General features: G+C 45.7%; 1 protein-coding gene across 9 annotated transcripts in view; it reads left to right on the top strand.

Annotated features, from left to right (window-relative positions):
* The window catches only part of gwl (serine/threonine-protein kinase greatwall), a 619920-nt gene that overhangs the window by 235187 nt on the left and 362212 nt on the right, over window positions 1–22521 (top strand). For all 9 annotated transcript variants that reach the window (XR_012826296.1, XR_012826297.1, XM_075682969.1 and 6 more), the window contains one exon: window positions 10835–10923. Coding sequence is in view for 7 of the 9 variants with exons in the window: in XM_075682969.1 (XP_075539084.1) it covers window positions 10835–10923 (89 nt within the window). In the remaining 2 variants the exon portion in view is untranslated. The remainder of the gene's footprint in view (window positions 1–10834; window positions 10924–22521) is intronic.

The raw sequence follows: 22521 nt of genomic DNA, 5'->3' as shown, positions 1-22521 counted from the left end.
CTCATTAACAAACATTATATGAGAGTATTTCTCAATGGCACAAGAATCTGCCTGTGAACACCATCTCATGTTCTGAAGATGTTTTTTGCAGGCTACTCTGAAAGCGTTCCTTATCTGTGTGTTTACTACCGACTTTTGCCTGGTAATGATGCAACGGAACCAAAAGGCAAGGCACATCTAGTCGACATACAAGAACTTTACTGTCATAAGGGCAAACACATGTCACAGCTTCAGCAACTTCCTAGAAAGCGGCTTGGATGTAAGTGGCTTGACTATGTCCCTCCTGTCTGTCACAGACAAGGCATAGTTCGTGAATACTGGTCTGAAGAACTTTGCACAAACAAGTTTCAAAAGTTCTTTGTGATGGTCACTGCCTGCACGTGCACATTTTAATGCCCCATGTTCTGCAAGGACATCCACAGCAGTTGAGACTGCAGCTTGAAGGGGCTTTGCCAGAAACCTCCTTTTCTCTAGCATCACTTCAATGTACTTTCGCAGTGTGTAAAGCACATAGACGAACTCGGCAGATGGATAAAAAAGCCCTCCCCTGTCCTGATGTCGTATCAGGCTGTCGCTGGGCGCAGATGAGGCAGGTCGTGTGAGAAGAGCACTGCAGGAGCTGCAGTCCAACTTCTCTTGCACAACACGGGCCAAGTAGCCTCCTAACATGGAGAGTGCCGCAGTGTCTGGTGTAGGCAGCAAGCTTTTTGGGTTCTTGAGGAGATCACCAAGAAGCCTTCTTATCTCTTGTGGAAAGAAATCCACATGCTGGGTCACTGCAGCCTCGCTACTCAGTGGTCCAAGTGAATGGTTTGAAGTGTCAACAACATTGCTGTTTAGCGAAGCTGAAACTAAGCCAGTCTTCAAGACCTTCTCCACACCAGAGAGGACTGCTCGAGCATCTGTCTGATCGTTGCTCCCAGCAGATCGCCTTAACCATCCAAAGAACGATTCAATTGGGTCCGATGAGAATTTTCTTGTCAGAACGAACTTGAAGCCTTCAACAGCAAGGAGGTGCTTGACGCACTCCACATTTGATGTTGTTGTCATAACAAGAGCTTGATAAGTTTCCTTGCTAAGGAACTGTTTTGCTTGGCAATGACGTCGCATGCTTTCAAGATAACTTAACAACGACGTCATTAGCCAGTTTAGACGTTCATCTTCAGCACTGTCATACTGCCTGCTATCTGGCAGTTTTTGATGAATGTGCTGTGCACAATTGCTCACATCCATCAGCAGGAACCAACTGTGCATCATATCCATAAACTCCACTGTAGGCCCCACAGCAGCAAAACTCATGTCGCATGTGTGTCCAGCTTGTTCTTTCAGAAGCTTAAGTGCAGCAGTGACCGGCGGGGATAAAACCTGCACAGCTCTTGACACGTTCATTTTTTCTATATTAGATGGGAAAACATGCTTCCTTGTTAAAAAGCGAACCGGTTTAACAATGCTGTCTTGCTGCATCCGGTACAGTTCTTTCAGGTGTGAGGAAGACACTTCACCATCTTTTCCAAGGTCCCTGGCAAGGAATTGGGCCCGCACATTCTTTATAATGTGGCACTGGTCGAACGCGAGGAACAATTTTCGTTTTGGATCCTCAGGGTGCTGTGTGCAATGGCTCAAGCTTCCACCACACAGAAGTTGAAATGCAAGGACATTGATCTTGTGGTTGTCAGACACAATGCGCACAATCTTAAAGCCTATTACTTCAACTTCCTTTATCACAAGCTTTATCAATGGAAAGAGATCCTGTCCAGTGCAATTCCTTGTAAGAAAATACCCAACAGGTATTCGAACATGCACTGACAACCCTGTTAGCACAAAACAAAGAAGCGAGTTGGCCAAAACAGGTTCACCAGTAGCTGTTTCTTGAACTCTATTTCCCAGATCAACTTCTCCCACAAACGCGTCTCTTTGTTTGTTGTACTGCAGTCTCTGTTGAATCCGCATCTCGTCCACAACTAAGGAGCACACTTTAGCTTGCTCGGCTTTTAGGTTGCTTACCTCCGCCTGAAGACGTTTCACAAGGGAGGTGAACCCTACCTCGCCAGAGTTTACTCCTAGGTATCTCTGTAGGGTTGACCGGCTTGGCAGCTTCAGGATGCCTTCTTTGCGGATATGCTCATAGGCGCGGGTTGATAGATTTCTAAGAATAATGCAGTGGCGCACTACTAGCTCAGACCAGGTAGGTCTGGTCTTACTGAAATTCTTGATTTGATCGACGAGAATGCTTGCACCCAAGTGCTTCTCGCCCGCCGCTTTGACAACACCAGCAAACGCAGCGATATTGCAGTCCTCTTTCAGTCGCCTGAGCTCCTCCTTATACTTGTCTATAGTTCGTTTGAGTCGCTCTATTTGAGTTTTCATGTCACGCTCTTTTCGTCGCCACTTCTGGCGTTCCACGACAGACATCGAGCTGCGAACATCTACCTGGGTCGCTTCGTCTTTCGAATTGCAGCAGGGCTCGACGTGGAGCTGATCGTCACCACTTGCAACATCCATGTTCGAGGAGTCAAGCACGGGGGACGATGCAGTTGGTAGCGGAGAGTCGGCAGTGACATCGCGAGGCAGGCAACTTGCAGTAGCACGGACAAGGGACGTGGAATGGAAAACGGCAGCCTCCCGTTTTCTCACAACAGCATCGCTCCGGGACTTCTTCGCAGGTGGTTGCATATACTCTGGATAGTCTGGAAACACGCTCGGTGCCGCACCTCTTTTAAGCTTCCTAGTCTTGCATCCTTCCTTGTAGTCGTCAGGGAGGAAATGTTTGCTGCAAACGACCGAATAGCGTGATGTGGTATTCGGCACCCAGTCCTTTCTGGATATCACTTGCAGCCACTTCACTCTTAAGTCGTTGTCACTAGGAATTTCGTGGAATGAAATTCCTGGCACTTTCCGCTTCGCGTCTGATTTGCATCCCGGCACACAGCAGTATGCCATAGCTCTTGGCACACGCGAAACGCTGCATAAACACAACGCAAACAATGCGCCGACTGATCGCCGCAGCCCGCACACCCGCACGTGCCTGGATGGATGGATGGATGGATGTTATGAGCGTCCCCTTTGGAACGGGGCGGTGGCTTGCGCCACCAAGCTCTTGCTACTATGCTGCCTAATATCCTACCTAGGTTAACCAATGAGAAACAAAAAAAAAAAAAAAAGACACTATGAACTACCACGTCCAAATTTTCTGATACCCTATTGCAAACTGTGCTTTTGTACGTCTCCGTCTTTTGTCGTTTCCCTACTTTTCTTCCACCAATCCTCCAATCGCCTCTTACTGATGTCTATTGCGGACCTGTTTGCTTTACCATTGCTCCCGCTGAACCCAAGGGCTTCAAGGAGGCCAGTGGTGCCTAAATCGACCGCTGGATAGACGTCTTCACATTCTAATAAAATATGCTCCGTCGTTTCCCTAGCTTTACCGCAGCAAGCACATGCTTCTTCTTCCTTCTTATATCTCGCTTTATAGGTGCGTGTTCTAAGGCATCCCGATCTCGCTTCGAAAAGTAATGAGCTTCCCTTTGAGTTATCATAAATGGTTTCTTTCCTAATTTCGTTTTTTCCCCTTAAGTAGTTACTCATGGCAGGTTTCTTTTCCATTGCCGCCACCCATGAGATTAATTCAGCCTCTCTGACTTTCCGCTTGACCTTCTTTGTTGCTGTGTTGCCCACCCCACAGGCCGCATACTTGCTGGTAAGCTTCCTAGTTCTTTTCCTCCACTGTGAATCAATGTTTTGCCTGTACAGATACCTGAACACTCTCCCAGCCCATTTACTTTCCTCCATATTCCTCAGCCGTTCTTCATACTCAATTTTACTGCGAGCTTCCCTCACTTCAAAACTAGTCCAGCCCATATCCCCTTGCACAGCTTCATTTGTAGTCTTCCCGTGAGCGCCCAATGCGAGGCGACCCACTGACCTTTGGTTCCCGTCGAGTCCTGATTGTACCCCTGATTTAAAGCAAACAACCGCATTTCCAAAAGTAAGTCCTGGAACCATTACCCCTTTCCACATACCTCGGAGGACCTCGTACCTATTGTATCCCCATAGCGCTCTGTGCTTCATTATGGCTGCATTTCTCTTCCCCTTGACTGTTATGGTTTTTTCCTGTGTTTCCATATATCCGTTGCCTTCGTTTATCCATATACCAAGATATTTATATTCTGTTACCCGAGGTATTTCTTGGCCCTGTATCTCCACTGTCTGTTCACTGTTTTCATTGAATACAATAACACCTGATTTTCTAACACTAAATTTCAGACCTAAATTGTTGGCTTCCTGTCCACAGATATTAGCCAGACGTTGCAAATCACTTTGCTTGTTTGCGAGCAACACAATGTCGTCCGCATAAAATAAACCTGGGAGTTGCTGCTCTATTACTGTACCTGCCTGTTTGTATGATAGATTAAACCCGATATTACTTCCTTCTAGCGCCCTCTCCATCCTCACCATGTACATCATAAATAGCAGCGGGGATAAAGGGCACCCCTGCCTCAGTCCCTTGTTGATATGAACTTTCTCCGCGCTCCTCATCCCTTCCCATTCAACGCAAACAGTATTTTCTAGGTAAATCTCTCTCAAAAGCTGTATACAATCGTTTCCTAAGCCTTCCCCTTCCAGAATATCCCACAAAATGCTGCGGTCTACGTTGTCGTATGCTCCTGTAATGTCCAAAAAGGCCACATACAACGGTCTGCTTTCTGCTTTTGATATTTCAATACACTGAGTAAGAACAAACAAGTTATCATCCAAACGCCTACCTATTCTAAAGCCATTCTGAAGCTCTCCCAAAATGCCATTATTTTCTGCCCATGCTTGAAGCTTTAATTTGATTGCCTGCATTGCTAGCCTGTATATTACCGATGTAATGGTCAACGGTCTATACGAGTGAATTCTGTCTTTCTCCCCCTTACCTTTATAAATTAAATTCATTCTACTTTGTCGCCAACTGTCTGGTATTCGTCTATCTTTTAAAGTTTTTTCAACTGCTTTCACGAGAGCTTCCTTCCTTTTAGTCCCAGTTCATTTATCAGCCTAACGGGAACCTCGTCTAGCCCTGTGGCTGTGCGCTTAGGAATTTTCTCTTCCGCTTTCTTCCAGTTTAAATTTGTAAGCACTAGCTCCTTTCCCCCTTGGGTCTCTTTCATGCTCTTTTTTTCTTCAAATACAACCTCGTCCTTGCCTTTGAAAGATTCGGCTGTTACTTTTTGGATGTAATTTATTGCTGCTTCTCCTTCCAGTCTGTTTTCATCTTCGTCTAGGATATGTTGTTGTATTGTTGTTGACTTCCTGCCTAATAATTTTATGTGATTCCAAAATATTCTAGGTGCGGCCTTCTTTTTCTCACGTAATTCTGACAACCAACTTTCACTTTCACCTTTTAATTTTGCTTGCACCAGTATTTGAACCATAGACTTTTTCTCCCGGTATATTTCCCATTTACTGGTTACTTCATCCTGTGGCAACTGCGCCTTCTTTGCCTGCCTGTGCTCTCGAGATGCCTTCTGTCGTTCGGCGATCGCTTCTCGTATCTCCTTGTTCCACCAGCTTTTCGGTTTCTTTTTTCCTTTCCAATGAACATGTTGTTTCTCTTTCCGTATTTCTGTCGTTACTACACTTAGAAGCTCACCATATTCCCACCCCTTACTTGGCAACTTGCCAATTTCTTCCTCCACTCTAGTGACTATATTTGCTATTTGTTCAGCGTTCAAATTTGGACTGGCCATTTTGCTTTCGTTGCTCTCTTTCCCAACTACATATCCCATTTTCAAGATGATGCGTTTATGGTCACTCCCTATGCTGCTAAACCCTTCCTCATCGATGACCATTTCTCTCAACTTATCATGAATTCCTTCTGTCATCAGACAGTAATCAATGGTCGATTGCCGGTTTCCCACTTCCCACGTGATCTGTCCTTCACACTTAGGCCCTGTATTCACGATCACGAGGTTATGTTGCTCGCAAAGGTCTAGTATTGACTTCCCGTTATTGTCGGTATAGCCATCTAAATCCTGTATGTGGGCATTCATGTCACCTAATAGGACTATCTCAGCACCATTCCCGAAACCCCTAATATCAGCGCTTATGCATTCCACTAACTCTTTATTCTTCTCTGTGCAATTTATTCCGGTCCACAAATACGTAACTCCCAAGCAAAGTCTCTTTCCCACTCATTGTACCTGATAACCAAAGATGCTCTTGACATTGTGAATTTACTCTTTTCCATTTGGCTCCCTGATGGATGAGCATTCCGACTCCCCCTCCCTTTCTTTCAGACTTAGTTCTGTTGCACCCTTCCCATACATAATTCTCAATAACTGGCGGCTCTTCTGAGTCTCTAAGGTGCGTTTCTGTAACCGCATACACCCCTATTTGTTCTCTATGTAACTGCTCCTCAATCCCTGCCCACTTTTCCTTTCTTCTACCGCCCTGCATGTTTATGTAGCCTATTGCATGGCGAGCTCTTGTTCTTGCTTTCCTCCTTTTTCTGTTATCGACGGCGATGCTCTTCTGATGTTCCCCTAGGGGACCTTCTTTATTACTACCTACTCTGACCTCCTGAGCGCCCGCGGGCCCCCTAAAAAAGCAACAGCGCGACCCCCAAGTCGCCAGCCCACTTCTCGTGCTAGCCTGTAATTGAAGTGGATCCCATCTCGTTTAAAACCACCACAACTTCTCACTTCCCTGTTTACTTCGACAACCTCGAAGCCTTTCTCTCGGCTCATTTTCCATATTGTCTCATTGGCAGCCATTACGGCTCTTTGTACGTGACTGTCACGCACAGGCACCTCCGGCACCGTGCACACCACGATCTGCACCTGAGGGGATAGCTCGCGCAAGTCGTCCACCCCCTTCGCCAAGCGCTGGGCTAGTCCTGGCCCTTTCCTGTTCAGGACGTCATTCAGCCCACCTGCTACTACGACAAGGTTGCGCACGTGGGCATTTTCCGTGAGCTTTTCTTTTGCTCGCTCCATGACAGAACCCAGTGTCTGTCCTGGAAATGTCCCTACCGCCACTCTTTTGTCGCCTTTCACCCTCTCCACAATTGCTTTTGAGCACCCAGCCATGTTTGAGACGCCAGCGATAATCACCCTTTCACTCTCTCCTACCTCTCCCTGCTTCCCGGCTTCCTGTGGCTGCAGCGTCGCCTCACTCGGGGCGGGTTGCGCTGCTTCGCTATAGCTACGCCGATTCACCGGCGGCGAGCTGGCGACCGCTTGCTTTGGCTCCCTGCCTCCCACTTCGCCCTCGCTTTGGTGTCCTGACCCGACATTATCCGCTGCCCGAGTCTCAAGAGCGTCGAGCCGCCTTTGCAGTTCGGCGCTCCTTTCTTTCGCCTCCCCAAGCTCGGCCACAGTCCTCACAAACTGCGCGGCCTGGGCCGCCTCCACCTTGACGAAATTTTCAACCTTCGCCTGCAGTGCTACCCGCTTCTCCTGCTCCTCCCTCAGGTTTGCCTTAAGCTCTTCAAACTTAGCCGCCCAATTCTCTTCCAGTTTTTGGACGGCTTCCCTGACGCCCTCGCACGACCTGCACGTGAAGCTAGACCCGAATAGAGGAGCGAATAGAAGCTAGAATAGAGGAGGCCTTCCCCAGGGCTAGCGCCGCCCCGCGGAAAAATTCGGCAAAGGGGCGTTGCCTTCAGACGGCGCTTCAGCAGCCTTTGAGCAGGCACAGAAAAATAGAGGTGGCTATGGTACAGTCAGCGACTGGCTTTCTGGGCGCCCGATAATTCAGATGACTTCGCGGCACCACAGCGTACACATAGAGTCAATGTATGAGAACGTCTGAAATTTCGGACGCAAGTACCCTTCGCCGTCCGATTTTCGGGATTTCTTGCCTTGACCGCAAGTCTGAAACGGCCCTAATCAAAGCCACCGTCGCCGCCTGGAACCGGCGCTTTCGAACGCAGTTCCGCTGGCAGCCGTAGCCACCACTGTGGCAACGCTAGGCCTAGCTGCTTCTTACCATTCGGTGCCGTGTTTTTCATTGAAAGAATTCGCCGCTCTCAGCAATAGCACCGACTCTGCCTTTGTGGTCATCGCGATTTCAGGGCTCCGAAGCTCGGAAAGCATGGTGCGTCAGATAATGCCGGCTTCTGAAAGTCAGCTTCGCCTCGGTACAGAAATGTTAAGTGGTGAAGCATACGCGAAAATATTGCGGTGAAGCATAAGCGTGGGAAGGGTCAATTGTCACGGGACGCAGTATGCAACGCGTGCACCCGCCATCTCATATCACAGTGCGAGCACCGATATGCCTAATAAGTGTACTGACAGGCCTTCAGAACTTTTTCTGATGTGCCTGAGGCGATTTCAGCCCATAAGGGCAGTTAAAGACTTGCATTCATTTTTTCTAACTTCCCAACTTTCGGAGGTTTTCGCGGCCCCTAGGGAGTCCGAAAAATCGGACGTTGACTAAGAGGATGCATCAAATGGTCCATGGAGCAAACGCGCGGCAGCAGAAGGATGAGAACATAAAGGTCCTATGCATCGAGGAATGAACGAGAAAGGTAGCGTGCCGCCGCTTTTTTGAAGGAGATTGAGCTCAATAAACAAATTGTTGGCTGACGTGCAGGACAGGACATGAAGGAGGAGAAATTGAAAAAGAATCTATTTGCTATGATAAATTTCAAGCTATAAACAACAACACTCAGTTTGGTTTCTTAGCTATTTATTTTCCTTCCTTTTTTTTTTTTCCAGCCCTCATGTCAGATGCCATTGACACGCCGGCTAACACGCGGACGTTGACGCGTGATTGTCAGATGGCCGGGTCGCTGGCCTTGTGCACAGCGCTCCTTTATTCTCAATTCGACACACTAACATACCTTCATTCGTTGCCACACCCACCCACCTTACACTCTCTCCCCTTTAGAAGAACTATATGTACTGTGGCAAAGAAAGCATATGTCACCTTGAAGAAGGCAAATCCACTTGTTGAGACGTTGGCTCCTGCTTTCACCTTGTTCTCGTTTTGTTCATTGTCTTGAATTTCCATCTCCCGTCTTCCCCGTGTTGTTCCTGAATCTTGATTTTGGCAATTTATACATCTTTTATGAGATATATCTCGTTAATAAAAATTTTATATGTGAAAAGTGCATTCATTCTGCCTTTTGTTTAAGTATTACATAAAATATTCTGGCGTAACCTAAGAAAAGTACCTATTTTCCCCATGGTAAGGAAAGAGTTAAAACTGAAATTGGAGCCTGTTGAAGCCCAAACAGAACCAGTATTTCTTGATTCGACCCACTGGAAATGGATTATAGAAATTCATGGGATTGAAGGAAGCATATGGTAACTGTGGTAAACAATAATAATGATAAACAATAATGGGAGTGGACAGGAAGCACAATCACAATTGGTATGGTGGCACTGCTGCTTTGTGACACTGGATGCCACCTGCCAGGCAAGTTGAGCACACTATGGTGCCACATTGTCGTGATAGTGAATAACTGCAGTGGCACAATGCAAGTCATGAAACAAACTTTATTTGCCCAGGGTGAGCCTGTGCCCAGTACAATGACAGCGGTGAGCACATTTGTCAGCCATAGAAAATATGATCTGTTGGTCAAGCATGTTGGCTTTTATACATGACTCATCGAAGGTTTCAGCATAATCACTGGTGCCAGTGTACCTTTCAGAAATCGCTACACAATTTGTGTCGTGTATACAATCTGGTTACACCCGCCGTGGTTGCTTAGTGGTTTTGGTGTTGCGCTGCTAAGTCTGAGGTAGCGGGATCAAATCCCAGCCACGGTGGCCACATTTCAATGGAGGCGAAATGCAAAAAAACCTGTGTGCTTAGATTTAGGTGCATATTAAAAAACCCCAAGTGGGTAAAATTAATCCAGAGCCCACACTACAGTGTGCCTCATAATCAGATCTTAATTTTGGCACATAAGACCGCACAACCTTTTTTTAACAATCTGATTACACCGGGCTCAGTGACAATGGATAGAACCAGTGATAACATTCGAGAAACTTCCTACACAGAAATGCATGTCTTGTGCTGAGCGATAACATCATAACACTGATTGTCTTGTGAACTACGTTCTTCAAAATCAAGCAATTCATATGTTTGCGAGTATGTTCTGTGTGCTGCATATGTTGTGACAGCAGCGCGACAATGTGAGCTGCTGCCAGAACTTTGCAGCTTTAGGGAAAAGAAAGCATTGGTTGGATTCTTTATCATAGCCTAACTGTATTACTGTCACCATCCTAACATTGTGTGTGCTAGCTCATTTGCGCAGCACCTACTAAGATATTCTGCGTGAATTAGCTAGTAGGTGCAAGCTGAAAGGGGCTAGTTTGGTGATGCTAATACTGTCCTGCTACGCCTAGTTCAGTAAATGCTTGACACACAGCACACTTGTGTAAGGTGGTGAACTATACTTTGATGATCACGTTCATAACTCCTTTGCAACATGTTTTCAAAGTGGTAGAGCACATATTTGTCAGTGGATCATGCAGTGTAATGAATATGCATTCTATGGATCCGCAATTAGCCGATGGCTATGGATCTCAATGCGTCTATCACCACTTATTTTATATTGCATTTTTCTAATAAAATAAACTTTCCATTTCACTCCATCACATGCCTAATAAGCAGGTTGTGGGTTCAGCTCCCATCTGTGATGTCCGCTATAAATTTCCCTTCTCCTTATGGACCCTTAAATTTGAATAAAAAAGAACAGTTCATTCCTACAATGCTTTCCCTGGCTTTGTTGACCATTGGCATCTTGACATTGGGACAAGCCCTTGGTTCCCCTTATTCTTCTTGCCCACTTTTCAACATGGCTGGTCTTTGAATGAATGGGTGGGACCTTGGTGTGCAGGGACCTGAAGCCGGACAACATGCTCATCTCTGCCGAAGGGCATGTCAAGCTGACAGACTTTGGCCTCTCACAGGTGGAGCGGAAGCACAGTGAGTGCACACTTCTTATTGCGTCTCTCTCACTCATTCTTTTTAGGTTGAAGAAAGAAAGAAATACCTGAATATCTTGTATGTCAAGTTAAAACATCCAAAAATAGTTTCGCACTATCTCTCACCCTAGGATGAAACTCGTGAAATTTCTTGGTTAGACTGAAACAAGTGTCTTGTGTGAAATATCTGTACATTTTTTACTGCAGATCTTTTTTTTTTTACTTGTAAGGCAAACCACCTCGCATCTTAAGAGAGCCTATGCAGTCAGTATTGCAAGGATCTCTGTGTTAATGTAGGCAGCCACACAAGTGCAACCTTGTTGCAAACCCTATGTTAAGAGTGTTGTGATGAACCAACATTGTCCTGTCCATTTCTTTTACTTGTGCTTGCGTCTGTACGTGCTAGATATACTGACACCAACATGCTTTTATTGGTCATTTACATGTGCCGTCAGAATCTAGTCTTCCCTCGTTTAAAGGGACACTAAAGGTAAATATTCAGTCAAGCTAAAGTCATAGATCAGTGCTCGAGAGCATCTATGATGTTAATATTATTGCACCAGAGCTTTATTAATCTAGAAATTGAGGTAAATGCAAAACAGGTTTAGAGACTCCCCTGAGACATTCAAGTATCAACCCAGTGACAAAGGCGCTCCTCATTATAATTCTGTCAATAGCACTCAACCACTCGTAATAAAAAGATAATTGTTTTAAATTATAAGGTAAAAGAAAATGCTACTTGTCTCTTTTCATTTTATATTTAGAAATAAAGAACTCAATGGCGTTACCCTTGGCAACGATGCAGGCGGCTGAAATGTTTCGTTTTCTCCTCTCTGCGCTGGCTGTGATTTCACATTTCAGTAGTTTTGTTATCACATAGTGCTGTGCTGGTTTTGCTGCCTCTCAAAACTCGCACAAACTGCAAGTAGCAGAGAATGCCATGTCTATGTGATGTCGCGGGATCCCCGAACAGTCCAGGCTACTTGACCAAGAGCAGCTGCAGTGGCAAATCCAACGCTCTATCTTAGCTTGGTTTCCCAATGGCTCTGCATTTGCCTTTTGAACAGAAAGCCGTTGCACCATCAGTCGGATGTCATTTTACTCCCTGATGGCAGTAAAGAGCAGTGATGGCATGTGCAACATCACCACTCCCTGCTCTGGGCCAAGCGATTTGAATCGCGCTAAAAGTATGCGAACCTTTCAGATGCAGGTTTCTCGTAAACTTTGTCTTTTCTTGGGACGAAACAAGCGCTGCGAGGGTTCTAGAATGGTATCTTAACAGTCCACGTCGACTTAGTATTTGCATTTGGTGTCCCTTTAAGCGCTTTGTGCCACTTTAAGATCTTGGAACTGCCAGGTCGCAAAATTGTGACAGTTGCCTAATACTGTCTATTTGATGGCATAAATGTATTTGGTGTCTGAAATCCTGGTCTGGCTGTTGGAGATGTTACAGCGAGAAGGGTTTCGATATGATGTGCTGGAAGAGGGCAGTGTGTCGTCCAGTGGCCATGACGTGGGACTTTATTGAGGTAATAGCCTTGGATGCTGGAGCACACCAGTTTACTGCAGCACCATCTTTTGCTGCAGCCTGTAATCATTGATGGCAAAGGTCCTCTGGGATCAGCGTGACAGTTGCAGCAATCACAGAGGCTGTGTTCAACTAGCCTGATGTGTGTGGCAATCAAAGGTGATTGAAACCACAGTTACTGTTTGAACTGAAACTTCTGGTGTCGTCCTTGTACAGTATATATATGTATAAATACATCATAAGAAGCCCACAAACAAAGACACCAAGGATAACATAGGGAAAATTACTTGTACCTAATAATTGAAGAAACGATAAATTAATTAAAATGAAAATAGAAGAACAACAACTTGCCACAGGTGGGGAACGATCTCACGTCTTCACATTACGCATGCGATGCTTATATATACAAGGTGTGGCAGAAAAGTTACGAGACTGGCACTGCTGGGAGTAATCTGGCAGTGATGCAGGCACCCCCTTTGCATAGTTTTGTGCATCAAACACTCCCAGATGCTCAGTGAACTTGCAACCCTAGAGAGTGTGATAAGTGAGCTGGTTGCTACCTCAAACACGCATCGGTATCAGTTTATCAGATCATCAGATCAGTTTATTTCCTTAAAGGCCTCTTTGTCAAGGGTGTTACCTAAGGGGAGGGGTACATCATACAACATGGAGGGGTACAAGAAACAACATAAGTGTACCTTCAGGTACAGCACACATAAAAAGAAAAACATTTACAAAAAATTTTTACCGCTCAACAAGGCAGTGAGTTATCATATGTGAAATTGAACCAAAAAACAAAGTGTGTAAGAATGTGAGGAGCAAGCAACAACTCGCAAAGCATCAAAAATATCAAGAAAACACACTTAAAGGGGTGGAGACATCAAAATTTTCGTTCATGCGTTTGTTGATTCAAACGTTGCGTCATGCTTCAGGGAGCACGATACACACAGCGGGATTCATATATATCCGATAAATAATTTAATAATAGCATTATTATACCGAGCGATTTCGTTTTCGGTTTCTGGGCTCTGGGGGATGCTATGACGTCACAGAGGAGGAAACGGAACATGGCTTGGTCACGTGGCCCACAAAAAATAGTGACGTAAAACTATGCTGCGCCGTCTGCTCGCGCATACGCGTGCTCTGCCAGCAGGGGTCAACCACTGGCGATTCGAAGTGCATGTCGTGATTATTATAATTATTGCGAAGAGCGACAACAACGGTAAGAAAATATTGCGGCTTGTGAGAGTCGGTGATTCATTCCGAAGCGGCGTAAGCTTTAGCTTTGAAGTGAACCGGAAAAGGCCTAGCGACAATATCGGCGGCGCCGAACGATCAGAGGCGGTGAAGCTGCCGTCGATGCCAGAGCGACCACTCCTCGGTCGCTGATTGGCCACTTCGCCGTACGGCTGCCGCACAAATGGGTCCCGGGCCCGTCCTCTCTACGGCAAGGAAATCTCGCCGTTCGCGAGCAAAACCGCCGTCACACGGGGGCCCGCGAACTGCAAACGGCGTGCGGCGAGTTTCCGTGTCGGTAACGTGGACGGGCCGGTAACGTGGAAAGGCCAAGCGAAGGAGAGTCCGCTCCGAGCTGCCGAGCTACGTGACTATGTGAGGAGAGAAGCAGACAACACGAACGCTGCATATCCTGGTCCCTTTCGGAGTCGGCCGGCTAGTGTTACACTCAAACGTGTAAAGGCCCGTCCGCAGGGCAACTCGCCGCACGCAGTTTGCCGTTCGCGGGCCGGCGTGCGGCATTCGTGTTGTCCACTTCTCCCCTCATGTGTCCGTGTATGCACGCCTTACCCCTTCTTTGCATTAAGAAAGGATTTCTATATGCCTGTAGCTCGGTCGTAGTGGAGGCTATGCTCGGTTGCTCGGCTCAGCAGGCTCCGTAATCGGCATTTCATCGCTACTCATCATACGTCGCGTTTTTGTGCTGGTGTGCTATGACGTCAATATTTTCGTTCCCCCTCTGTGACGTAGTAACGGCCGCGCTAGCGATGGGTCTCGACTACGAGATGGAGTTTTTAATGACTCTTTGGAGCTCAATTAAAATTATTTTGAAATGTTTGCAGCGTCCAATACCTCGTTCTGGGTGTCCTTGTATACGGAAGCAGCCTACAACATGCTTTTTATAGCCTCAAAATTTGGTGTCTCAACCCCTTTAATAAGAAAACACAACATTTTTAACAGCACGCCACAGTAGTGCAAATTATTTCCTTAAATTTGGCTATGTCAGTTTCCATGGCTCATAGGGTAAATCGTTCCAGTCGATAACACTGCGTGGTATGATGGATTGAGTGAAAGTTGATGACTGGCACAAAATGCGTTTCACTTTGTTAGGGTGATCGCTGCGAGGAAAGATAATCGGCGGTGACTGAAAAAAATCATCACGATGTGAGGAGGGGTGGAAAATTTTATGAAATAGTGATAAGCTAGAGTGTTTGTGACGAAGGCTCAAGAATTGCAAATCAGCACGTTTCTTTAATGATGTAACGCTGGTGAATGTTGAATAATCTGAAAAAATAAATCGAGCAGCACGGTTCTGCGGGGCTTCAAGGTTAGAAGCTAGGTATACCCGATGGGGATCCCAAATTGCCGCAGCATGTTCAATTTTCGTGCGAATGATTGTGATAATATGCCTGTTTTCGTACGAGCGGTGGCGCTTGCTTGAGGGTTCGTTTAAGTATTCCAAGAGTGCGGTGAGCAGCTGCCAGGGTTAAATTAATATGTTGATGCCACATTAGGTGGGACTGGAAAGGAAGGCCAAGATATTTGTAGGAAGTGGAAGACTCAATCGTGCTGTTATTAATGAAGTAAGTGCTTTCAATTCGAGACTTTCGGCCGTTCAATGTCATTAACTTGGTCTTAGAGATATTAAGCGACATTAGCCATTTGGAGCACCATAAGGTAATTGCATCAAGGTCATATTGCAAGCATTGGCGATCGATATCACAGGAAATTGTGCAGTAAACTACGACAGCATCGGCAAAGAGACGAACCCGGGACATTACGCAAGAAGGAAGATCGTTAATATAGATTAGGAAAGTAAAGGACCTAGCACGCTGCCCTGGGGGACGCTGAAGGTAACGTGGGCAAAAGAAGAATCGTAGTTGTTAGCGGCAGTAAACTGGGAGCCTGGGAGTAAGAACAGCTTTAACCCACGAGAGGACGTTTGGGTCAATGTTTAGGCATGCAAGTTTGAGAAGTAGTCTGTGGTGTAGAATGCGATGGAAAGCTTTAGATAAATCAAAGAAAACTTCATCTACTTGTAAGCCCATGTCAACGGATGAGTGTAGGTCATGAACAAACCCTGCAAGTTGTTTCACAAGAGTAGCCCTTGAGGAAACCATGCTGATAATGTGATACGATGTTGTGCCTTTCTAAGTATTTGGCAATTTGGGAGTGAATGACATGTTCCATGACCTTGCATATGGTACTTGTTAGCGAAATAGGTCTGTAGTCGCGTGGTGAGGAACGGTCGCCTAACTTGGAAAGGGTGCTACCTTGGCTATTCGCCAATCATCAGGGATAGTGGCTGTCGCGAGGGGCTGTGAAAAAAGGGCCGTCAGAATACTACAGATGCCGTGGGGTGCATTTTTCAGTACAGTGTTATTGATACCATTATGATCACATGCAGAAGAAATTTTCAGTTCACTTAAAATGGAAAATATGCCCGCTTCGGTTACATCAATTTCTGGCATGGCGATGTCAAATATACAATCCTTCATAGGTGCGGTAGTAATATCCTCGCAGGTAAAGACAGCCGTAAATGTCTTATTTAGAAATTCTGCACATTGTGATTCTGGAAGTGAAGTGTTGTTGCGATCATGAAGAGTGATATCAGGATGTTGTTTCGGATTCACGATGTGCCAGAATCTTCTAGGGTTATTTTTAAGCATAGATGTTAGGTTATGGCTAAAGAAATGACTGCGTGTGGATTTATATGATGTTTGGTATTCTTTATCGCAGGCTTTGTAACGCAGCCAAGAAACCGAAGTAACGTTTTTATCGGCCCGCTTGTAGAGTCGCTTTTTTTATTGTTTAAATGAGCGACTGCCTGAACCAGGGAGCAGTACGGTTGCTTTTTATTGTAATGGTAGGCATAAATTTTTCTATTAGTTCTTTGAGGAAGTTTTTAAACAGAAGCCAATTTTCTTCTACCGTGAATGATAGGTTCCTGTCAATAAAGTGCTCTGAAAATCTCGATAATTTCGAATTCATACTAGCAAAGTTGGCTCTGTTATAGCATCTGATTTTTTTGTTGATGGCTTCTATTGTGTTAAACGGGCGTGTGAGGTTGCTGGTGATAACGACGTGGTCAGAAAGGCCATCTAAGTGGGTGATATCAGAGCAAAGGTCAGGGTTGTTTGTAAGGATCAGGTCGATAATATTTGCTGAGGTTGCAGAGGGCCGCATTGGTTGATCTATTACTTGTGTTAGCAAGTGGTCTAGGCAAGTGGTAAGAAATTTGTTCGCTTCAGTATCTTTGCACACAACTGTAAGCATTGACCAGTCTACTGAAGGAAAGTTGAAGTCAGCAAAAATAATTAATACCGAGTTGGCAAATCAGATTACCGCATCATCCAAAACTCTGCAAAATTCGCTCGCAAACGTGCACGTCATATCAGGAGGGCGATAAAATACACAGACAACAAAAGAGGTCAGGCCACATTTGAGCGAAACTAACACGCATTAAAGAAAGGAGTTAACAGCAACGGGAATGGCCGCTACGTCATTTTTTTATGGCAATAAGAACACTGCCTCCCTTTCGATGAAGCCTGTCAGTACGCAAAAAATTAAATTCTGTACTACTGACCAAGATATGGTTGTCAGGAACAGTATCATTCAACCAGGTTTCGGTAAGAGCCACTATGGAACCTGAACAGGAATCTATCATTAAGATAGTGGGACAATTTTGGGGAGAACACTTCGTATATTTGTGTACAAAAAGCCAACATCACTTGAGGCCAATGGCGCGTTGTGTAAAGAAGGTACTAAAGTTGTGGCAGGAAAGCATGTATTCGTGCAACATTCGGTCTGGTCATTTAAAGCAGCTACATTTTCTGTGCCCCGTTCTTGGGTGTTAAGACGAATTGCGCAGTTGTTGTCCGAGTCCCACACGTACATATCTTTATTGATAAAGAGCTTAGGGAAAATGAGCTTAGTGCAATCACCTTCTTTCTTAATACATTTAGCAAACTGTAAGAGCTTTTGGCGTTTTTCACGAACAGGGGCTGAGTAATCTTGGGAGATACTAAATGTTGTGTTCTTTACCTTTATGCCCATGTTTAAAAGAGATTCAACCTTTCTCATTAAAAAACTTTGCTACAATTGGTCATTTCTTATCTGCCAAAAATGCGCCTAGTCTGTGTGCTCTCACAATGGTGTTCACAGTTAGTTCGAGCTTATTGGAGCAAAATTCATGCACAAGTTTTTCAGATTGCTGCCACGTTTCTGCTTCTTCAGTATCGTCAATTCCAAAGAACCGAACATTGGCATGGCATGAGCGGTTCTCTAAATCATCAATTTTGTCTTGCATTGCCAAAAAGGTTTTTTCGTAAGACTGGGGAACCTGCGCACAAGCTCCCACACCAGCCTGTGACTCAAGTGCAAGAACTCGCTTTTTAAGTCTTTCCACTTCATTTTGCACGGTAATCTGCATGGTCAAAACTTTGTTGACAGAATCCAAAAGGTGCGTGTGGCTTGATTCAATGCGGATAACTGCGTCAAACACAGAGTTCAATTTCTCTTCTGGCGCTTTAGTCATTGGCCCCAGGTTTTCCTCAATATCCCCACTAAGCAATAACATGCTCCAGATACACAGCACTGCTTCACGAACACGTTTCAAATAACCAGGGGGCCACGACACTGCTATCAAGCATACATCATCACTCCGGAAGTTGCACAACGTGCAATAACTAACCTGAGGATACATAATTGATGAGTGCGCTGATACTGCAGCAGTGCCGCAGCCCAATGCGCCGAGCAAGTGAGCCGGCTATGAAGGGGTGTGCCAAGTGACTCGGTGCCGGGTTGCCAGACAATGGGCGAAGGAAAGGCTATTCCTGGCGGTGAAGCACATGGAGCGTCCAAGGAAAGGCTGGGCAGTGCCTGGATTAGCCCATGTAGCATCTGTTGGCCAGGGGAGGCCCCAGATTAACCGTTGAAGCTGAGTGGGAAGGCGGATGACCCAGGATAGCCAGCATCAGCACCTGAAGGCACATAATCGATGAATGCGTTGTGCTGCAGCCCCCTGTCTCCTATTCTCTTTTTTTGGGCTGTTGCTTGTTTCTCCTAGGGATTGTGTTACAGTCGTCGACACAACTCCTCAACACAAGTCCGACATTGCGCGCACCATGTCACGAAAGCCCCCCTTTGAAAAAAGTTTGTTCGTCACCTGAGGCCACCACAGCAAGAACTGCCGGACTATTCTTTAATAAAGTTTCTTCTTCTTTGTTAAAAAAAAAAAAAAAACTCCTGGCACACATGCGTGAGAGAAGAAAAAACAAGGGTGTTCAGAGTTCAAGTAGATCCCCAATGTCCACAGAGGATAACTGCTCTGATCTGAGTACATGCATATATAATGAAATACTATCACACCGGCTCCTGTAGTCGGCACCAACATTTGCAGATCCTTTGATTTGTTCCACACAGAAGGAGTATTTCTGCAACACTAAGCTCTAATGAAGCACCTTCCTAGCCTGCGAAAGATAATTCAACGGCTGGTGGTCCCTCTGCGCAACGACGTGGTGTGGTGACTCTTGTCTAGTTCATCTGAGATATTAATCGCCTCAATTCCCTTGCTCTGTTCAATTTCAAAACTCGGAAGCGGTGTTTCGCTCTCTGCCTCTTCGATGACGACAAATGCTGAAGCTTGACAAGGTAGGATAGAGCGTTCCTCGTACTGTTTTAACATATTTATGTGGAAGAGCTTCTTACAATGGCCTAAGTCCACTCAATAATCATACGCATTCTTCTTTCCAGTCACCAGGAATGGTCCCTTCCATTGCATAAGCAATTTGTTATTTGTTGGGAGCACGATCAACGCTCGGATCTACGACCATCAGTTGCTGGCACTTGGAACCCCTGTCAAAATATTTCTTTTGAGTCTTTTGAGCTCGCAGCAAGTTTGGTGTGCTAGTTCCAAGGTTCGTTTGAGATGCTGCCTAAGATCAACAATGTAATGTAGTCTTGATCTCGTCAACAAGGTGTTTAGTCTAAAGCTCCTTTAGAACAGCCAGTGGTCCCTGCACGTGCCTTCCATACGTCATTAAAACAGATGTTTGGGCGAGTTGGTAAGACATATTTGAAACAGAACAGTGCGGTTTAAACGGGGACAAGCGGGGAAAAACACATGGACGAGCGCTGCCGGCACGGACAGCGCTCGTCCATGTCGTTTCTCCCCGCTTGTCCCCGTGAAAACCGCGCTGTACTGTTTCAAATATGTCCATACATCAATTCGAACGACGAAAAGCCCAGGCTTTGAGGTACTTTTCTATATGCAGAGAGAAGTGGCGCAAGGAAACAATCCCCGGACTTAGGCTGTTCCTGGCGTAACTTGCGCAGCATCTGCTTGAGTGTACCATTAAAGCTTTCTACCATTCCGTTGCATATAGGATGGTACGGCATAGAACTCAAGTGCTTCATCGCCAGCAATTAATTCAGTTCTCTCAAGAAGTTCGACGTTAAACAAGATGCCTGGTCGCATAGTATGTTTTGAGGAAAGTCACTCTGAGAGAGCATCTCCACCAATCCTTCTGCTACGGTGGCTGCATTGATGGGAGGTAGGAGCACAGCATCCGGATATCTTGTGGGAAAATCCACCAGCGTCAATATATATATTTCCTTTTTTTTGAACTAGGAGACATTGGGCCAATAATGTCGACGGCCACTCGCTCGAAAGAAGTGTCCCAATGGGGCTTTGGCAAATATTCCTGTAGGAGAAGTCCTTTGGCAAACATAGCATAGCGTAACATAGCATAGCATAACAAACATAGCGTTTGTATCGGCGGACTTTTTCTTGCACTCTGGGCGAGTAAAAAGAGGCGAGTACTCGGTCCGCCATCTTTCTGATGCCTTGGTGTCCTGACGTTGAGTTTTCTTGTGCCAGAAATAACACCTGGGGTCTCAGACACTTCGGTACGACGGCTTGCTGCACTGATTTACCTGGGCAAAACTGATAAGTTCTATACAAGACACCCTTGTCGTAAAAGAACATATGGGTTGTGTTTTTTCCTTCAAACACTGTCTTCCCATCTTTTACTCTACGCCTATCTAGAGATTTGTCCTTTTCTTGTTCGGCACAGAAAGTGGGTTTTGACACTTGTGAAGAATGGAGACCTACTTTTGGGTTTACGCTTGCTTCCGTAGCCCCAACAAAAGGAGCCGCCTCCTAGGCATATTTTTCTCGTCGATATATTCGTTCTGGTCTCGGGATATCAAGGGACCTGAAGGTGTTTTCCGTATGCCGTTCGGACGCATTGGTTGACAAGAACTGGGAACGTTCCCTATGCTAACATCGTACAAGCAGTTTTCCAAGCACTTATCTACCACAGTACCTGAAAAATATGGCGAACAAATTTCCACTTGAGCTTCTGGGACCTCGATGCTCCGGCCATCCACCAGTAACATTATTGCCATGGAACCCGTGAAAGCAGTATTGGGTATGAGAGCACGGCGCACCACGATGGTGTTGCTGCCAGTATCCCGCAATATGGACACTACTTGACCGTAGAGTTCACCATTACTGTACCGGCATACCATTTACATTTAAGGGCAGGCTTTTTCCATCTCTTTCTGCGTTACTGTGGAGGGCACACAAGACCTCTTGCTTTTCTTCCTCATTTTCCAGCCACATACAGCAGGCTGAAGTCAAACTTGCGGCGCCTTTCCTCTTCCTGCAGTCCCGTGTGTCATATCCTGGCCATTGGCAATAGTCACATTAAGGCTTCCTCGAATTGACCTGACAGTCAGAAGGCATGTGTCCACTTTTATTACAGAGGAAGCACTTGATTGGATTTCTTCCTATGCGCATTTTGTCCTCCTTTAGTGTGCAGTCTACCGTTTTCTCCTTAAATGTGTGCAAATTGTCTTGCTGCTGCGCTTCCAAGAAATGATCAGGGGTTTCTGTGATTGACTCCACTGTTCTGCCACTTCTTTCACGCAACAGCATTAATTGGCTATGGCAGTTATTCATGAACTGCCCTGGAACAACTAAGTCGCGGACTGCATCGACAGACTTTCCTGCATTGGAGGGTTCAATCTACCGGTCAGATGAACTAAATAGTCTAGCAGCGTACTGCTTACCAGTCTCTCCATCTTGAGGCTTGCTGTGGCGAAACGTTTCGTGGTAATCATCCGGTGTAAACCTGAAACGTTGTAGCAATTCTAGTTTGGTCTTGTCATAATCGAGAGAGTCTTCCGGAGGCAGCCGACCAAACACTGTCAACGCTCCACCATCGAGACATAGGCTGAGAGCTGTAGCCCATTTCTCATTTGGCCAAACCTGTTCGGTGGCTACTCATTAAAACCGCTTCAGATATGTGTCTAAGTCATCGTGGGTTTCGTTGAACAGAGGGCTCATGTTGTGCGGCTTTACGCAAACTGAGGATTCTGCCTAGTTACTTGCAAGCAACTGAAAAATGTTTGCATGGTGCTCTGCTCCATTCATCTCCGCAAGCCTTATGTGCAACTGCAGAATCTTTTCCTCGCGCTCTAGACAATCCTTTGCCGCCTCGTGTTCTGCTACACATTCCTCACACACCCTTCTCTGCTCCTCCTTAATCCACTCTTTCATTTCTGGACCGACAAGACCTATGCGTTCAGCTAACACACTAAGCTCATAGGTATTCATTTTATAACTACTTGAAGCGCACTGTATCACAACCGGCTTTGTCCTGTTGCAGATGCCAATTTGTAATGTCAGGTTCTTACGAGGATATTGTGCACGCAAGGGCAACTTTGGTGCAAATATTAAACAGAGCTGTTTGCAGATGCAGTGCAATCTTTTCTCACTGCTCTCTCATAAGATTGAATAAGCTATATTTGCAGCACATGCAGGAGCAC

This window comes from Dermacentor variabilis, chromosome 2 (assembly GCF_050947875.1).
Source record: "Dermacentor variabilis isolate Ectoservices chromosome 2, ASM5094787v1, whole genome shotgun sequence".
NCBI classification, from domain to species: Eukaryota; Metazoa; Arthropoda; class Arachnida; order Ixodida; family Ixodidae; genus Dermacentor; species Dermacentor variabilis.
The sequence above is the reverse complement of the archived record's forward strand: the minus strand, read 5'-3'. Positions and strand labels throughout refer to the sequence as shown.